At 38.6% G+C, this 18,524-nt stretch overlaps 1 protein-coding gene across 1 annotated transcript in view; it reads right to left on the reverse strand.

The window, feature by feature from the left end:
• snd1 (staphylococcal nuclease and tudor domain containing 1) overlaps positions 1-18,524 on the reverse strand; it is an 868,653-nt gene that overhangs the window by 73,903 nt on the left and 776,226 nt on the right. The window contains exons 20-21 of the mRNA XM_072562814.1: positions 11,771-11,840; positions 6,485-6,598 (exon numbers count right to left, since the gene is read on the reverse strand). Of these exons, the coding sequence (XP_072418915.1) occupies positions 6,485-6,598; positions 11,771-11,840 (184 nt within the window). The remainder of the gene's footprint in view (positions 1-6,484; positions 6,599-11,770; positions 11,841-18,524) is intronic.

The raw sequence follows: 18,524 nt of genomic DNA on the forward strand, positions 1-18,524 counted from the left end.
CCTAGTCTTTCTCAAATCTGAGTCTTATCCGGATAAGGAAGCCAGATTCAGCATAGTAAGTAGTGGGAGCCAACTTGCAGATCCAAATCACCCAGAAGCCAAATGAAACAGTGTCAGAATAAATGTAACTCAAGATAAGACAAATTGACAGTAATCTGGCACCCCTGCGTCCCAGTCAGAAGATTGTATATTCAAGTTCCAATCCAGGATTTGCACACAAGTTAAAAGTGATACTGCAGTGCAAAGATGGGAGGGTGGGTGGGTTCTGGACTCTGACAAAATGCTACCTTTCAAATTTCTGCACTGTCAGAGGTTACCACAAAGGAATCTGCTTCTCAACCTCTCCCTTTTCCGGAGGTATGGTGATCCTCAGGTTAAACCACCACCAGTTATCCCTCTCTGATGAGAGAGCAGCCCTATGAACTGATGGGACTATAATCACTTTACCCAGCTGATATTTGTCCCTCAAAGCCAGATTGTGTGATCGTTGTCATACTGTTGTATATGGGATCTTTGTGTGCACAAATTGGCTGCATTATTTTCTATGCTACAACGGTGGTTACATGTAAAACCATTTCATTGGCTGTGTAACTCTTTGAGACACCTAGTTGTCTTGAGAAGTGTGATAAGTGCAAATGGTTTGTTTGTTTTTCTTTCAGTGTCACAGTGCACCTCAAATTAAGGATTAAGAGAAGGTTCTCTGTTATTATTCCTCGCACACCCAGATTTGTAAATGAAAATTCATCCAATTTTGTGACATGGAGTCATAATTAGAAAGGCAGTGATAGAAACATTAGATGTTTCAGGAGGAAAGGTCTGGAGGATGCCAGGTGTAAAACTCAGATAGCTCTTCATAACCAGTGAGGGAGAAGGTGCCTTAATTTGAAATAATACATTAAAATAGTGACAGAAATATTTTTAGCTGTTGACTGCATTCACCTACTCAGTGAGAATGTCTTTACCTGTCAACACTACAAGGTGTCAGGTATGCGTGGGAAGAAGTTGAATAAAGATACTCTGTATTCAATGGTTTATAAATATTTCTACAAATTGATGTAGCACTTAATTCAATTTCTGGAATCCATCAAGAAACGGGGACCAAAATGAAATGACTTTAACCAAATATATCGATTATTTAACCATTTACAATATGAATGAAATTAAATGTATAAATTAACAATTCCCTCAGGGGAACACAATCATGCTCACAAATTATAAAAGAACGAGAGGCTAACGGAATGAACTGAGGGTTGCTAGGGAACCGAACACTCTTAGTTGAATGAGCATGCTGCAAGAGAGTTGGTAAGTGTCATGTTGAAGTGACAATGATATTTCAGTGGCTAGAAGCTTAATATTTACACATGGTTTCAACACACACACTTCCAAGAATGGCATCCAAAGCACTCTACCTGGCCTGCATTCTCTGTGCACGAATTAATCTCTGTACACCACATCTAAACACAAAATGTCAAATTTATCTCCTCCTTTTGATCATCTAGACACTTACAAACCCTTATGCTTGTCAGGATCTAATTTCTAACACCACTTATGGAAGTAAAGGTCAATCAGTATTGGCAATGAGAGAGAAAAGACAGGTTAACATTTTGGGCATATTTAAAACACATACATTTTGCTTTAGGTGATATTTGCTCATGTCATAGGCACCTCACATCTTCCCCACAAAAACCATTCTGCAGTAGTAATGTGGGGCACAACCCACATTAGTCTCTGGTTCCATTCAATAGCCTCTTCCAGCAACTTCTTATGGATTCGAGGAACCATAATCTATTTTGGCACATAGTACCAATCAGTATCAAACACTGGGTAGATACAGTGTGACAAGCTGAAGAGTGATGTTTGCTCTGATTTGGCTTGCAGGATCATTTCCCAGATCAAGTATCATGCATTTGAGGTAAAAAGAAAAAGAATGCTGAAAACTAAAAGACTAAGAGTAATTTACAGTCTTTGCTTTTATTTCAGGAACAGAGAGAGACATTATACAAATCCTCCCCTGCTTTATTCCATCTATACCTCTTAACATCAGCCTTATTCAGCCAGAATCTGAGAGAATGCCAGTTTAGCTTCCACGTGCTGTGTTGTCAGTTTATGCACAACAAAAAGTGAGCAAAAAGTTCATTATACTTTGGAATCTGAACCTGGAAAAGGTTAATGCTGTAGCATCCAGGGCTGGAATTGAACTCAAATTCTAGAGGCGCCAGTCATATCCTTTTAGGACAGCTTTTGGACAAATGTACTGGTAATGCAGTCAATTGTGGGCCTTCAAATAGTTTATACTGATTGGGTTAAGTGACTGTTATGATGCCACTGGCTGAAATCATTTTGCACTCAGATCAGATGAATGATTTAATTACAATGTTTTTGGCTGAGTGCAGAATGTTGACCAAGATACCTGGAAATCCCCATGTTTTTTTCAAATAATTCAAAGATACTTAACACTCAAATGAATTTCCAATGGAGGCTGACATAGCTATGGTTTAATACCTCAATGGTTGAACAAAAAACAAAATCATCTACAAGAAGTCTGCAGCAGACTTTAACTTGGGCTATTATGAAGGTGTTGATTGAGATGCAATCAACACCTTCATACACTGTGATTCGGAACCTGTTCCTGATGTCGATATTATGTTCAGGATAGTGGTTACACTGTAAGTTAGGGGCAAGCAGACAGATAGTGATTTGGTGACTTCTGAGCAGACAAGAAAAACAAGGAGGTAGTGCAGAAGTCCTTACGAGTTCCTACCCACTAACTAGCTTTCCGATCTGGATATTAGTGACGACGATGGTTCCTTGGATAAGCGCAGCAGAGCCAAGTGGTCCAGCTGTACACGACAGGAGGAATAAGAGTGGAAGGACAATATTCATAGGGGATTTTTTTTTTAGTTGGGGAAACAAACAGGCATTTCTGTGATTGTTGCTGTGACTCAAGGATGTTACAGAATGACCTACAGGGCATTATTTTGGGGGAGTGTGAAACAGCTAGAGGCCATTGTCCACATTAATATTAATTTTCTACTTAGCTCTCTAAATTTGAAATAGAAAATATAACTTCTGAAGTGGTGGATTACTCCTGGTATCATATGCAAGTAACTACAGAAATAGGAAGTTAAGGCAGATGAATATCTGACTGGAAAGATGGTGCAGAAGAACAGCTTCAGATTTCTGGAAGCATCTATGCCAGAGATGGCACCTGTACAAGCCGGACAGGTTATATCAGAAGAAAGCTGGGACTACATTTCTTGTGGGGTGTTTTGCTAGTGCTGTTGAGAAAGTTTTAGGCTAACAGAAGTGTGGAAACCAGGAGAAAATATTAAATAGTAATACCAGGGTGCACAAAATACTGGGAGAGGCAGACAATACTAAAATAGCAAGTGGATTTGGAGTAAGGAGAAAGTAATAGATATGAAATCAGGGTATATGCCCAGTCCAATAAAAAAGGAGGAACCAGCTAGACTCCATGTTTGGGAGTAAGTTGCACCAAGTTAATCAAATAACAGTGATCATTATAATTTAAGATTTAGGATGATGGTAAAATAACATTGGTTAATCTGGACTAAGAATAATCAACTGGTGGACAGGTGATTTAAAGGGGATAAAAGCAGAGCCAGGATGGATAGATGGGAATTAGAAGTTAGCAGGAAATAACAATAGCTGAACAACGGACTATCTTCAAAGAGGAGATGGTTCAAGCACAGTCAAGACATATTCCCTTAAGGGGGAGAGATAGGACAAATGAATCCTGAGCCTTCCCAGATGAGAAAGGAGATAGAAACTAAGAAAAAGTGTGCTTATTATAGGCTTCACTAACAAGTATGAACTGGACTGAATATGGAAGGTTCAGAAGAGTGGAGGAGAAAGCAAATACAAATCACGAGAAAAGGCTGGCTGTTAGTATAAAGAGAAATCCAATGACTTGTATAACTGCATCAATTGTAAAGAGGTGGTAAAAGAAGGATCAGGGACGAAAAAGGCATTTTAAACATGGATGCAAATGGCACGGCTGATGAGTTAAATCAACCAACAGTACGTGGATTGCAGCAGTTCAAGACAACAGTTCACCACCACTTTCTCAAGAGCAACTAGAAATGAGGGGCAATAAGTGCTGGCCAGCTGGCGACACTCACTTTAAAGTGAATAAAAAAACCCTTTTTATCTGTTCTTACCCACAAGGCAGATGCTGCCCTGACTATGGTGATACAGGAAGAAACTCAGTTATTTTAAATTTGATCAAGAGGTGGTACAGGTCAAGCGATTGGTACTTAAAAATTGTTAAGGCACCGGGATTAGATAAGATACATCCAAACATATTGAAATAAGTGAGTGTGGAAGTTGCAGAGGCACTGACAATGATCTTTCAATCTCCCCTGGATTCGGCGGTAGGGTCAATACTGTTGTATTACAAACATTATATCCTTATTCAAAAAATGTAAAGATAATTTGAGCAATAACAGACCAGCCAGCTTAACTTTGGTGGTGGGGAAACTTCTAGAAGCAATTATTCAGAATAAAATGAATAATCACATGGGAAACTGTGGGTTGACTCAGAAGAGTCAAACCTCTTTCTCCAAGTCTATGAATTTTTTGCAGGAGGCACAGAAAGATTGACACAGTAACTAACAAAGTCTCTTTGTTACAGGCTGAAGGCAACAGCTTACAGCAAACGGTAAGAGAAAATAATTGGCTTTCTTCAAACTCTTAAGTATTTTACTCCAGAGAGAGAGAGAGAGAGAGAGAGAGAGAGAGAGAGAGAGAAAGAGAGAGAGAGAGGGTGGGGGGGGGGGGGGAGGGGAAGGGAGGAGAGAGAGAGGGGGAAAAAGAGAGAGAGAGAGAGAGAGAGAAGCGAGAGGGGGGGGGGAGAGAGAGAGAGAGAGAGAGACAGTGGGGAGAGAGAGAGAGAGACGGGGGGGAGAGTGAGAGAGACGGGGGGAGAGAGGGAAAGAGAGAGAGAGAGAGAGAGACAGAGACGGGGGAGAGAGAGAGAGACGGGGGAGAGAGAGAGAGACGGGGGGGGGGAGAGAGAGAGAGAGAGAGAGAGAGAGACGGGGAGAGGGAGAGAGAGAGAGAGAGAGAGAGAGAGAGAGAGAGAGAGAGAGAGACGGGGGAGAGAGAGAGAGAGAGAGAGACAGAGGGGAGAGAGAGAGAGAGAGAGACAGAGGGGAGAGAGAGAGAGAGAGAGAGAGAGAGAGAGAGAGAGAGAGAGAGAGAGAGAGAGAGAGAGAGAGAAAGAACACCAGAAGGGGAATGTGGAATGCACAGGATAGAGTGCAAAAGACATTTATGAAAATGGCCCCAAGGAAGAGAGATTTCAGGTATGAGCAAAGAGAAGTTGGGACTGTTTTACTTTGAGACGAGTATGTTAAGAGGAGATTTGACAGAAATTTTCGAAGTCATCATAGGTCTGAATAGAATAGAGAAAGTGAGGGGAAAAAAATTATTTCCATTTGTAAACAGATTGAAAATCAGAAAAGACATCTGATCGACACTAAATTCAAATGCTCAGAAAACACGACCAACCAAATAACCTCTTTCTTCTCTGCAACAATTCTCTGATTAGGTTGCTTGAAAAGTGATCCAGATGTTCACTTTCTAGGTTACACACACACTTTTTAAGACCTGACCAAAGTAACCGCATTACTTTTTCCCCGTTCAATTTTAGCCATTTTTCTACCACAACCCTGAATCCTTTTCTGCTCCTGTGACATACTGAATTGTTTCTTGGAAGATTTGACACCATTAATATCCATCCCTGGTGACTCATTGCACAACTTTAATCAACTAGGCATGGCCTTTTGTGTTTGTTCAATAATTTCCTAAATTTAAACTTTCACATTCAGAAATCATTTTCAGGTGAGAATGAGGGATTCTGGTGGCATTTGCAGAAGATGTTCTTATTCATCAATACATTCTATTTTTCCAAATGCAGATGTCAACATGCTCACTGTGTCACTGATGTGGAACAGAACCCTAGTGAAGTGTCAATCATGGTTTATGTAAGTATCCATATCTAGAGGTTGATTTGTCACCTAAAATCACATTGCTAGGATATACCAAATCCATACATCTTGCAGCAATGTCACTACAATTTTAAGACAGTGGCAATGGGAATACTTTATGATTAGTACGTTGAATCTTGAGGCACAGATTCTTTGATTTCCTTTTCTTAAGACTTTTATAATACCTAGAGAAAGCAAAAGGTGAAAGACTGTTTGGTAGCAGGTTTGTCACTGGTGCTGAGGAAAACATTAGGGGCATGGATTAAAAACATTTCACTACTTCACAATAGTGAAGAACATTGTCAGGCCTACTTCCCCTATCAGGTCAGTACAAACACGTCTACAACATTAGAGTGCAATTCCCTCTCTTTGTTTTACTGTGTTACAGCAATTACAAACCTACCCAACAGAAAAGTTTTGAACCATGTGCAGATTTCCTTTTCAAAAGGTTCATGTATTGCAATCTTACTTACATCTTGTGGCACCTGGATATATGCAAAGGTATACTCTGTGGCCTGGGCAGGTAGAACTCGTGTGCTGAAGGCAGGTGGCAGAACACCAAGACGAGAGGAAGCCACACACTCTTTCTAAGGGAAAGAACAAAAACAGTCAGTTTCTGCTGTGGCATATAGTGAAGACAAAAATAATCTGCATTTATATAGTTCCTTTGATTTACAGGTTTTACAGGAGCATCAGCAGATAAAATTTGACAGTGAACCACATGAGGAGATAACTGGATAAGTGACCAAAAGCTCAGTCAAAGGAATAGAACTTTAAGACATGATTTAAGTAGGAGAGAAACAGAGAATTAGATAGATTTGTGAAGGAAACTGCCTAGGCACATGAAAGCATAGCCACTAATGGAGCAGTGAAGTAAATCGGAATATGCAAGAGACCAGTATTGGTGTGCAGATATCTCAGAGGTACAAGTGTAAGAGAGGTGAAAGCATCAAAAACGTTGAACACAAAGACAAAAACTTCTAAAATTTAGACATTGCCATATCATGAACCGAAGTAGATTAGCAAAGAACAAAAAGCAATGTGAAGAATCATCAGACAGCAGATGAACTCAATTTTATAGAATATGGTCAGTGAAAGACTGACTGGAAAAGCAATGGAATGTTTTGAAGAATGATACTTGTATTTGAATTTTAAGTATTAGACAATTTTTAAGATTACAAGTGATAACAATGTGCTGGTCACAGAGTAGCAAAGCATGAGGCCTTGATGTTTTTAAAGACGTATTAGAGAAGATTATGAAAGACTAAAAGTAGTAAAGCACTTTAAAGATCAAATCACATATAATGTTGATGTCTGAAATACTGGCACCTCTCCCCTCCCTCAGTCTTATTTTACTCTCCTAAAGAACTGTATTTCTTATTGGATTAAAAGTTGACGGGCATTTTCTCTCCAAAATGTCAGTCATTGTTCATGCGCAGGTGAGGTGTGCAAGCCATTCAACTGTGTAAAGCAACACAGCCAAATTCTACTTTTTGCATACCAACATCTCACTTGTGTCAGGGGTCAGTGGGCAGTAATGAAGAGGAGGAAACCATGTTTCATTCTTCGACTCCAGGAGCAGAAAGGTCAAATGCAGCAACCAACTTCAATTAATGTGGTTGACTTTTAACAACTTTCTTAAGTAGCCAATGAATAATTATGCTGCCTGCAACACTCATATCCATGAAGGAATAAAAACAAAGTGAACACAGTTCTCATGAGGACAGAAACTGGTCCTTTTGATCTGTATCATTTAACATAGCAATGGATTTAGATCCTACTGAAACCTACAATGCATGATCAGAGGTATCCAAACTGAAATATGAATGAGCAAGAAAACTATGCCATGCAAGATTGTGTTTGAGTTCTATTTTGCATTATATATATTTATATACTCTATTTTGTGGATAAATATAGTTTCTGCAGGGGAAAAAAAACATCTGGGAAATTAGCAAGACTGAACCTTGGCCACTCTCTTGCTGAGCACAGCAACAGTAATATAAACTCTTCTGCAGACACCACTTCATTGTAGTGTAGCCCTTACGCAATTTTTAAGGTTATTTGATGGAGTCTAAAATTCTCACTTACTGCAGAAGAGTTATGGCTCCAAGCTTTTTACTCCACAGCATCCAACAGCAAGACTAATGGCAGATGTGGTAGGTCATGAAATATGGTCATTTAGACTGCCAGATACAATTATGATTGAACTTGCCACATATACTTTCCTACCTCAAGCCCCATCATTGGGCTATTTGAAAATCAGGTGCAATTCTCCAAAATGTCACAATTTTTTAGACGTGTGTATGAGATGTGAAATTACAAGGTATTTCAGAAAAATAATAGTTTTATTAAGAAGAAATTGTCCTCAGTCTGTTAGTGTAAACAAAATAATGTTCAGTAATTTCGCTGAGTATTTCATTCCTCCTCATTTACTGGTTCCGATGCCCTCAGTTTCGTGGCAGGAAAGTACAAATTGATGGAAGGTAATGGCACTAGCTGAAACAAGTACTAGTAAGGAAGGATCTGGAGGTTGATGATTATTTAGAGATGAAAAGGAAGTAGTCCATTCCCATATATAAACAAATTTTATATGAATTCCAGTAGCAATACATATTTAAAGGCGCCTTTGAAGTGTCAATATAAAGTGTGAGGCAGTATTTCAACAGCACCCTACACATTTTACGGCTAACAGGCTAGACTGGCATGGATGGAGAATGTTTCGAAGAAGCTCGATCTGATCGTAATCTATCTCCGAACCTGAATTATGAACAGCTGCTTTTTCAATTTGATGTGGAAGACATGTGAACTGAAGAGGTTGTTCTATTGCTGTGATGTGGAATCACTTCAGAGCTGAAGGAGAGATTTGGCAGTAGTGGAAATAGTCCAAAAAACAACTAATGCAAAATTCTTAACAGCTGCTACTAATAAGCTAAAGATATATTACCAACTATCTGCCGAAAGAAAGCCTTTTCAGTGTCATGGAGCTGCTAACTCCGAATATTAAGAGTAGAAATAAACAGGTTGAATTTATATAGAAATTTTTATGGAGTCCCAACGTTCCTTTTTAAATAGCTGGTTTTACTGTTATATTGTAGAAAGCATAGCAGCCAACTTATGGACAGAAAACCCACAACATGGTAAGAACTAGCTAATCAGTTTTGAGATGTTAGTTGAATGATGAATATTGGTTAGGGCACTAGCATTAACATCCCTGTAGGTTAGGACATTATCAGCTATGAGGAGATGAGCAATCTTCAGTGGAGCTCAGTGTCAGTTACTGCACCACCAGGAACAGAACACTACTGCAGCTTTCAGATCTAGTTTTAGCCCAAATTGTACCAAAATAAATAAAAAGTACAGGTTCTTCAACTCTATTCAAATTCCTTATCAACATCAGCACATTTATTGCAAGGGTTGTAAAAATGCAACAAATAGACTGTATGCAGTCATGAGGACTTGCCTTTTCTGTTCAAAAAAACTCTATTTTGTGTATTTATTTAGATGTACAGATCGGACTGATTTGACTTTCATGGGTCTGAAAAAGCTGCTATTGATGCTGATCTGCTATTATTCTTAATTTGAAATATTTGCACATGAACAGAACATATGTCATTTTGCTCAGTGTCCACTGGGTCTATGCTAGATCACAACTTTATACATGGGTTACAATGCTTAATAATTTGAAGCCAAATAACACAGACTGATAAAGTTAGTGTGATGTTTGCATTTCCTTATTGCTTTGGCTCATGAGACTGCAGATTTGATAATGATTACGGTCACTGCTTCCCTATCTGGGCGCAGTTAACAGAAAGATGACTGCTTATTTACAATTAATATCAACAGAATTGATAGCTGAAAGGAAAGACAGCAACATATGGCAGATCATAAGCCATCTGCATCTTTTGATAATAGTTGGGTACTCTATTGGCAATCTTCAATATCTGTGCAGATCTTTCAGAATGTCTGTTTGCTGCTTTTATTCACTTAAGCAGACTTCTTACCAATTCCTTGAGTCAGAATTGTAGAAACTTAAAAAAAAATTGTTCCTCTCTTCATCTGAAGGAAGTAGATTAATTCTGTTAACAAGAACTGTGTGTGTGTTACAGTACTGAAACATTGATTTTTCTTGTGAGGTAAGACCAAACGTGTCATTGTCACAGCCCAGCCCAATCTCATCCTTGTGTGTTCCAATGCTCGTTAATAGACAGAAATTAGGAATGGGAACCAACATTTTCTTTACATTCATTCATGGGATGCAGGTATCTCTGGCTAGACCAGCATTTACTACCCATCCCTAATTGTTAAGAGTCAACTACATTTCAGTGGGTCTCAAGTGACATGTAGGCCAGACTAGATAAGGACAGCTGATCTCCTTCCCGAAAGAGCATTAGTGAAGCAGCGTTTTTTATGACAATTGATAGTGGCCATTCAGCCAGCTCTTAATTCAAGATTTTTCTGAATTCAATTTCCACCATCTGTAATGTTCCCAGAACACCGAACTGTGGTTCTGGATTGCTAGTTCAGTGACACTACCACGACATAATCACCTCCTCAGTAAAGATCTCCACTTGTTCAGGGACGGTAGGGATATTCTTTATTATGAAGGTGATGCTGGTGGGACCACATTTCTTATGATTCTTGAGGTAAAGATAGCTTTTCAAATTAAATCTCAATTATTTTTGCATTAATAATTTAAACTGATGGAGTGCATGTATGGAATGAGCTGCCAGAGGAAGTGGTGGAGGCTGGTACATTTGCAACATTTAAAAGACATCTGGGTACAAGAATAGGAATCGTTTGGAGGGAAGGATTTTGGAGGGATATAGGCCGGGTGCTGGCAAGGCTGGGATATCTGGTCATCATGGACGAGTTGGACTAAAAGGTCTGTTTCCATGACGCGATGACTCCAGTAATGATATTAAGGAAGCAAGTCCAGGATACTCGTTCAAAGATGAAGGAGGAATGTAATTATACATGTAAGTAGTGAGAAAACCCATTATATTTTTGCTTATTCTCAGAACCAAAATGTTGATGTGGTTGGTCCATTAAGCTTATGGCCAATGGGTAATCCATGAGTCTCACAATATGTGCACTTGGTGATGCTGATGTTTCCATATTATGAGAGAAAAGTTCAGAAGCTGAAAAAGTGGGTTTCCATTAACTGAAGAGTTTGATGGCCTAATTTATTTAGAAATTGATTGTTAGCTCAAAAACAGATAGAAAAGGCCCTCGTCCTTTTACAAAACAATATAAAGGATATAAGAGGAGAAATAAATTGCTGATTCTGCACAAATCATTCAGGGGAATGATTAGTCAGTGGATGATGTTCCACATACTGCAGGCAGCCTAATGCATCAGAAGAATAGATGTATGAGACAGAGAGAGAGAGAGAGAGAGAGAGAGAGAGAGACACTTTAATTTAAATTCAAAAGAAAGAAAATTTACACAACCATGATTTGTGGCAGATGTACCATGAGTACCAAATACAAGGTAAATTAGTTGCAAATAAACTTATTTTATCATGGTGAGGAAAAGCAATGCTGCTACAGCAATTGAATTGTGGAGAGAACTTCTTCAGTTTTACTAGCCTTTTAGTTTGCAATGTAGCTAATATTCTTCAAAGTTTTTCATCCTTATGCTTACCATCTTATATTCTTACTGGTGATAGATATCAGTTAGATTACAAAAGGCTGTGTCAGGGTAAATGTATAAAAGTCACTGTTACTAGGAGGATGCTCTAAAGGATTTCAAGTACTTACATTGCCGTAATCAATATAGAAGACATGGACTTTGGCAGGTGATTCAACCTTTTCCACTCGAGCTCTGTACCTATTTTGAAAACAGAACAGTGGGATTCATGAGACAAGAAGTTATCATGGGACTAGTTCATAGCAAGGCCTGCCGTTGAGATTGAGCATTTGTGCTCAGCCCCACTGCCGTACAAATTACACAAGTGAAAGATGTACAATAGTGTCTGCTTTTAAAATCATGTTGTTTGACTTTGATAAATTGATTTTATATGGCAGTTCCTCCTTTGCATTAACCTGGCAAAAGTGAAACCAGTTAATCTAATCATAGCTTCCCTTCCCTTTTCCGTCACTCTCATCTCAGTCTGAAATTTAGCTCTTTTGTCCATGTTTAAACCAAGGCTCTAATAAGTTCAGGTTCTACAGTATAACTGAAGCAATACTTCCCTAATTTTGCATTAAATTCTCAATAGATTATAACATTCTAATAGCATTCCTAATTACTTGCTGGACTGCATACTAGCCGTGTGTTTCATGGACTAGGATACCTGGATCCCTTTGTATCTCAGAGTTCAGCAAGGTGTCTCCATTTGTACTTGCCTTTTAAGATAATAATGCTTCTATTTATTCTTCATTCCAAAATGAGTAATTTCATATTTTTCCACATTATATTCATTTTGCCCATCTTTGACCCACCCAAATTAATTTATATCTTTTTGTAACTCTTTAGGTCGTCTTCACGACTTACTTAGTTAACTACCTTTGTGTCATCAGCAAACTTGCCACTAAAGTCACTAAAACAAATTTCAAACAGTTGTGGTCCTAACAGTAATCTTTGTGGCACACCATTCATTACATCCTACCAATCTGAAAAAGACCAATTTTATGCTTATTCTCAGCTTCCTGTTAGACAGCCAATCTTCCAGCCATGCCAACATCTGACACTATGAACTTCTCTTTGCCACCAGGCTGCATTGTTTGCTGACCAGGAAAAGACAACCGAGATATGAGAATATATGCTATGGAGGCATCTGAAAACAAAGATGAGAATTTTCAAAACCTTAGTATTGATGGACTGCAAGGCAATGTCCTCTGCTCAGAAAAGGTGAGATGGGTGGATTCAACTAGATGCCATTTAGGATTTGGACTGAAGGGATATGGGATGAGTTTAACTTTACAGAAGGTTCAAGACAGAATATGGATTGAAGAGTAGTTTGGAATAATAAAGTTTGGTGGCAATAAAAACATGGATGAAGTTTTTGATCTCTTGGCAAATATGGTAGTCTTATTATTGCACAAAGTTTCACAATCTACAAAGTTATAATGGATCTGTTGGAATGAATGGCCTTTTTCTGTATGTAATGCCTATGGACAGAATTTAATGCTTGTAGTTTCAAATCAAAGAACAGCTCTCTGTTGTAAACCACCAAATGCCCCAGTTTCTCTTACTTAATGCAAAATTGTAAAAATAAATTGCAATTTTCTTTTTTGATTCAGGTGCTTGGAGGAACTGGTCAGGTGGTTTCACAGCAACAATAGCCCTCAAAGGAGCTACTTGTTTTAATCTACCTCTAACAACAATATAGAGGAGAATCATAATTAAGATCATCTGCACCCCACATACTTTCCAGTAATCAAGGGTGTATGTTTTTTTTCTTGGTGGGGTGGGATGGAAGGTGGGGGGGGGGGTGGGGGGGAAGCAGAGGGTGTGAATCGTTGAGGGGATCCTGCTAATTCAGTGTGAACTAGAAATAAATAGCTGTGCCTATTGTTTAATTGGCAGACTGTATTATCTGAGTAATCCAACTGGTAGAATGAAAGCAACAACAGTCAATATATTCTGATAAGAAAATGGACAAAATACAGGTTTGGTAGAGGAAAAGTGGATTTGATCTCTACAGATCCTAAGGGAAGGGTGAGAGCTTGGCACATCTAATAACTTCTACATGCACTATTCCTCAGAGGCAATATGTTGCAGGATTATGTCTGTCCTCTTGAGTAATCCAACATCACAGAGAAGTTGTGTAAGTCAACATTTGTTAAAATCTAGTGTTGTTTTTGAGATCTGACTGTGGTTGAAAAGATGATTCTAACAATTGCTGTCAGTCAATAATTGATCTAAAGCAAATATAATTTCTTCACAGAAGGTTATCATCCAACATTTGATAAGCATTTCAGAAAAGTACACACTTAAGGGAGGAATCAGAAGCAGGGTAAAATATTTGAACTCCAACAACCTCCTGAGTTCAGTTTTGTTTGCAGTCTATCTCTTTTGTGTGCACTGTGGCTGATTAACCATACAACTATGACCATAGTGGAAAAGAGCTGAAAATTATGAAACCTGTTGGCCAAGTTAGTTTGGAAGATTCAGAAGCGTCTAACACTTGAAACCTTCACAGTAACAGTGTGCCCATCACAATCCGTTGTGCAATAACTCTGGTATCAGAGTTATTCATTTTCAGCTGCCTCTCCTTCCCCTATACAGTTCCTGCAAGTCAACTGCAAGTAAATGGGTGACGGCCCAAGTTGAGTGCGTATCAAAGCCAGATTCTGATCACAGGTTCGATTCTCGCCTTGGGCGATTATCTGAATGGAGTCCTCACATTATCCCCATGTCTGTGTGGGTTTCGTCCGGGGTGCTCTGGCTTTCTCCCACAGTTCAAAGATGTGCAGATTAGATGGATTGGCAATGCTAAACTTCCCATTATATCCAGGGGTGTGCACGAAGGAGGATGAGCCATGGGAAATGCAGGAATATAGAGTTTTATTTGGGGGGGTTGGGTGGGATCCTTTTTGGAGGGTCAATGGGCCAAATGACCTGCTTCCATACTGTATAGATTCTATGAACCCACATCAATATTCCTGTTATTATACCAGAGTTCAGGGATAATACCCTGAATGAACACCCTTCTAGCCATCTCAATGAAAAAACTTGTTATTTGGCCATTAACTTGATTTGAGCAAGCCAGTCAAGTCTGTAATCCCTTCAGGCCACATTGCAGAAATGTGATAATCTTCTGGGAATGTGACACAAAGTCACAAGAACAGATTTCCAAGTTGTTGAATTCTACATGTAGCTTCCTCAAGGAAGGTATGCAACACGAGTAATAAATGAATGTTGGTCTTGAACTAAAGGAAGCACAAACTGCTAATCAGAGGTGCTTTTTTCAGATGAGACATTCAACCAGTCCTCATCTGCCCTATTAGCTGGAATAAAATATTCTATGACACTGTTTTCAAGAGGCGTTTTCTGCTCATTTACCTCTCAGCAATATCACAAAAGTGGTTATCTGATCATTACCACATCGCTGTTTATGCAGGTTTGCTGAGTGCAAATCGGCTGCACCATCTCCTACATCACAGCAGCGATTATTTCAAAACTATTTAACTGTCTGGAAAGATCTTCGGGATTCTGAAATTCAAAACTGTATAAATGCACATATTTAAGTTATATTAAGAAAACTGTGTGTTGGTTCAGGACCTAGCACAGGATACCAAATTGTAGCGAGTATAATTAACTGCATTGTAAATTGGGAGTGATCAATAATTTATCCAAAAGGTAAATCACAGTTGAGGGATATAGAATAATTGCACAGTGGGTTGTAAAGTAACAAATTAACTGAAATATTAACAAAACATTTTTTGTCCTATAGAGTGATTTTTTTTGTGATCTGGAATGCATGGTTTGAGAATCTGGTAGAATAGGTTTCGTAGGTAATTTTCAAAAGGAAATTGAATTAATACTTGAAGGGTGAGCTAAATCAACAGTAATTTCAAATAACTGATACAGGCACAGAGACCTTCTTCAGTGCTGTACCACTCTGAAAAAAAAATCAATAATTGTGTTGACCAAACTTTGCCTAAACCCGATCTGTTTGTGTTTCTTCCATATGGTGCTGAATTAAAGTCTCTCAGCTAGTTGGTATAAGGTCTGAACTACAATGGCACAAACAAAGATATTTTGGGCACCAGGCAAAACTAATGCATATAGTCAATGGTGTCAGCCCCACAGGTGGTAATGTATGAATGAGGAAAGAACATACACTCCATCATTCAGTTAATTTTTCTAATTAACCTCCTGAGGAAAATGAATAAATATAGCGAAAACTTTCAGGAGAAATCGCGGACATTGGAAAGAAAGCTTCAGGACAAAGATTGCAATTAATAGTAAATCGTGACCAATGCTTTCCACAGAAAATGTTCTCGCTGTTCTAATAGAATTGCAATCATAAAGTCCCATTAGCTGTCTGTATTGATGGTCATTCCTAACTAAATTCAAACACTATTCAGTTGATTTGTAAATAAGCCTTTTACTAAACCGTTATTTTGCTAATGGGAAATTCTTCTACCCTGGTGTAGTTATAGATAAAAACTTGTTTAAACCATTCAAGATTTTAACTCTTGATCTCCAGTTCCTAAGACCGTAAGATGTAAGAGGAGAAATAGGCCATTCACCTCACTGGGTCTGCTTCACCATACAATGAGATCAAGGCTAATCCTGACAATCCTCAATTTAACTTTTCTGCCTTATTCCTAGAAGGCTCAGTTTCCAATTGATCAAATAAAAAACTCAGTTCACCTCAGCACTGAAAATACTTAATGCCTCAGCCTCTACAGCCCTCTGCAGTATAAAACATTCTACAGATTGACTTTCCTGTGAGAGAAAAAAATCCTTCCAATCTGCCTTTAATGGGTGACTCCTTACTTGGGATTATGCTCTCTAGTCCTAGGCTCCTGCACAAGGGAAAAACAACCTCTCCATGTTTACTGTCAATCCGTGAAAGAACCTTCTAAGGTTCAAAAATGTATCCTCTCATTCTTCTAAACTTGAGGCCAACCTCTCCTTAGAAGAAAATCCCTCCAGACCCGGAATTAACTTAAGAAACTGTGTCTGAACTGCCTCCAATGGCAGAATATCATTTTTTAGATAAGTTCACAGTATTCCAGCTGTGGTTTGACTGGTGTCTTGTGCAGTCTTTTTGCAAGATTTCCCTCTTTTTATACTCCATTACCTTTGAAATAAAGGGTAGGAGTCCATTTGCCTTTCTTATGATCCAATGAACTTGGATGCCAGCATTTTATGATTCATGCTCAAATCCCTGTGCTGCAGTTCTCTGCAGTTTTTTTCCCATTTAAATAATATTCAATTCTTCCTGCTAAAGTGTCTAACCTCACAGCCACATTACATTCCATCTGCCAAAGTTTTCTCCATTTGCTTAACCTCTGTATATTGTGTCATCCTCACTCCATTAGTATGTATTATAAATATATTGTAAATAACTGTGGCCCCAGCACTGATCCCTGGCTTTGATACGCTATTATTTGCATTCCCCATCTTGAAAATGTCCACTTTATCCCAAACTTTGTCTTCTGTTAGTTAACCTCTATCCATTTTAATATTCTACTCACAACACCAGAGCTTCTTATCTTATTAAATAGCCTTATGTACAGTACCTTACTGAACACCTTTTGGAAATTGATGTCTACTAGTTCTCCTTTACCTGTCTTGCTTGTTACTTTTTCAAAGTAATGTAATAAATTTATCAGTCATTATTTTCCCCTTGTGAAGCCATACAGATGCTTGATTTTAAATACTAAATTATGTCATTTATGATAGACTCAAACATTTTCCCAATGACAGATGGAAATCCTTGATTTGCCCAGGACAGCATCTACCAAACCCATGACCATTTCCATCTAGAAGGACAAGGGCAGGAGATATATGGGAACACCACCTCCAAGTTCCCTTTTAAACCATTCACTATCCTGACTTGGAAATTAATTACCGTTCCTTCACTGTCACTGGGTCAAATCCTGGAATTCCCTTCTTTATGGCATTGTGGGTCAACCACAGCAGGTGGTTCAAGGCAGCAGCTCGTCACCACCTTTTCAAGGGCAACTATGGATGGGCAATAAATGCTGGCCAGTCAGCGATACCCACATTCCACAAAATGAAAATATAAAAAGCTATGGTTACGTGTGGTTTCTCTCCCTTTTTGAATATGTTGTTACATGGTCAGTTTTCCAATTCTCTAGGACTTTTCCAAAATCAACAAATTTTCAGAGGATTATGAATAGTGCATCTACTGGCTCTGTCACTACTTCCTTTAAAATTCTAGGATGCAACCCATTAAGTACAGGACACCTGTTGGCATTTAGCCCTGTTTGTTTCCCTAGTACATTTTCTGTAGTGCCAGTTACTGTGTTCATTCTTCCATGTCTCATCTCTTTTTTTTAATTGAAAAGAAGTTCAATTTTCCTGCCAATCTAAACTGTTTTGGTTCCAGGATTAATCTAACATAACCAATGACCTAATGAAAGCAAATCTTCAACTCATGTGATTGAACACAATAATGTGCTTCCATTTTTGTCAGGCCATGGGACCAGAAAAGTATCACCTGTGGAATAACTACCAGTCAATAATGCACATTTATCTCAACATGCTCTTCTACACAGAAAGTCATGGAATGGAAGGAGTATGATTCTTTTCTGCAAAGAAAGAGACCATTTGTCTATTGCTTCTGCCAACACTGTGAAAAAGTTATTACTGCATGGATGAGAAAGCTTGTATTAAACTCAATCAGTAGAGGCACCCTAAATTTATACCATTCTAACACCCAATCCCATTATAGCACTGCACATCTTAAATGTAAACCAGGTTTTGTTACCAGAACTCGAACTCATAAAAGCTTCTCTTTGAAGTCTCTCTGACCTTTTACTTTTAAAAAGTTGTAATTTATGTTGCTGATACATCTTTTTAACTTGT

Source organism: Chiloscyllium punctatum, chromosome 44 (assembly GCF_047496795.1).
Source record: "Chiloscyllium punctatum isolate Juve2018m chromosome 44, sChiPun1.3, whole genome shotgun sequence".
Lineage (NCBI taxonomy): Eukaryota > Metazoa > Chordata > Chondrichthyes > Orectolobiformes > Hemiscylliidae > Chiloscyllium > Chiloscyllium punctatum.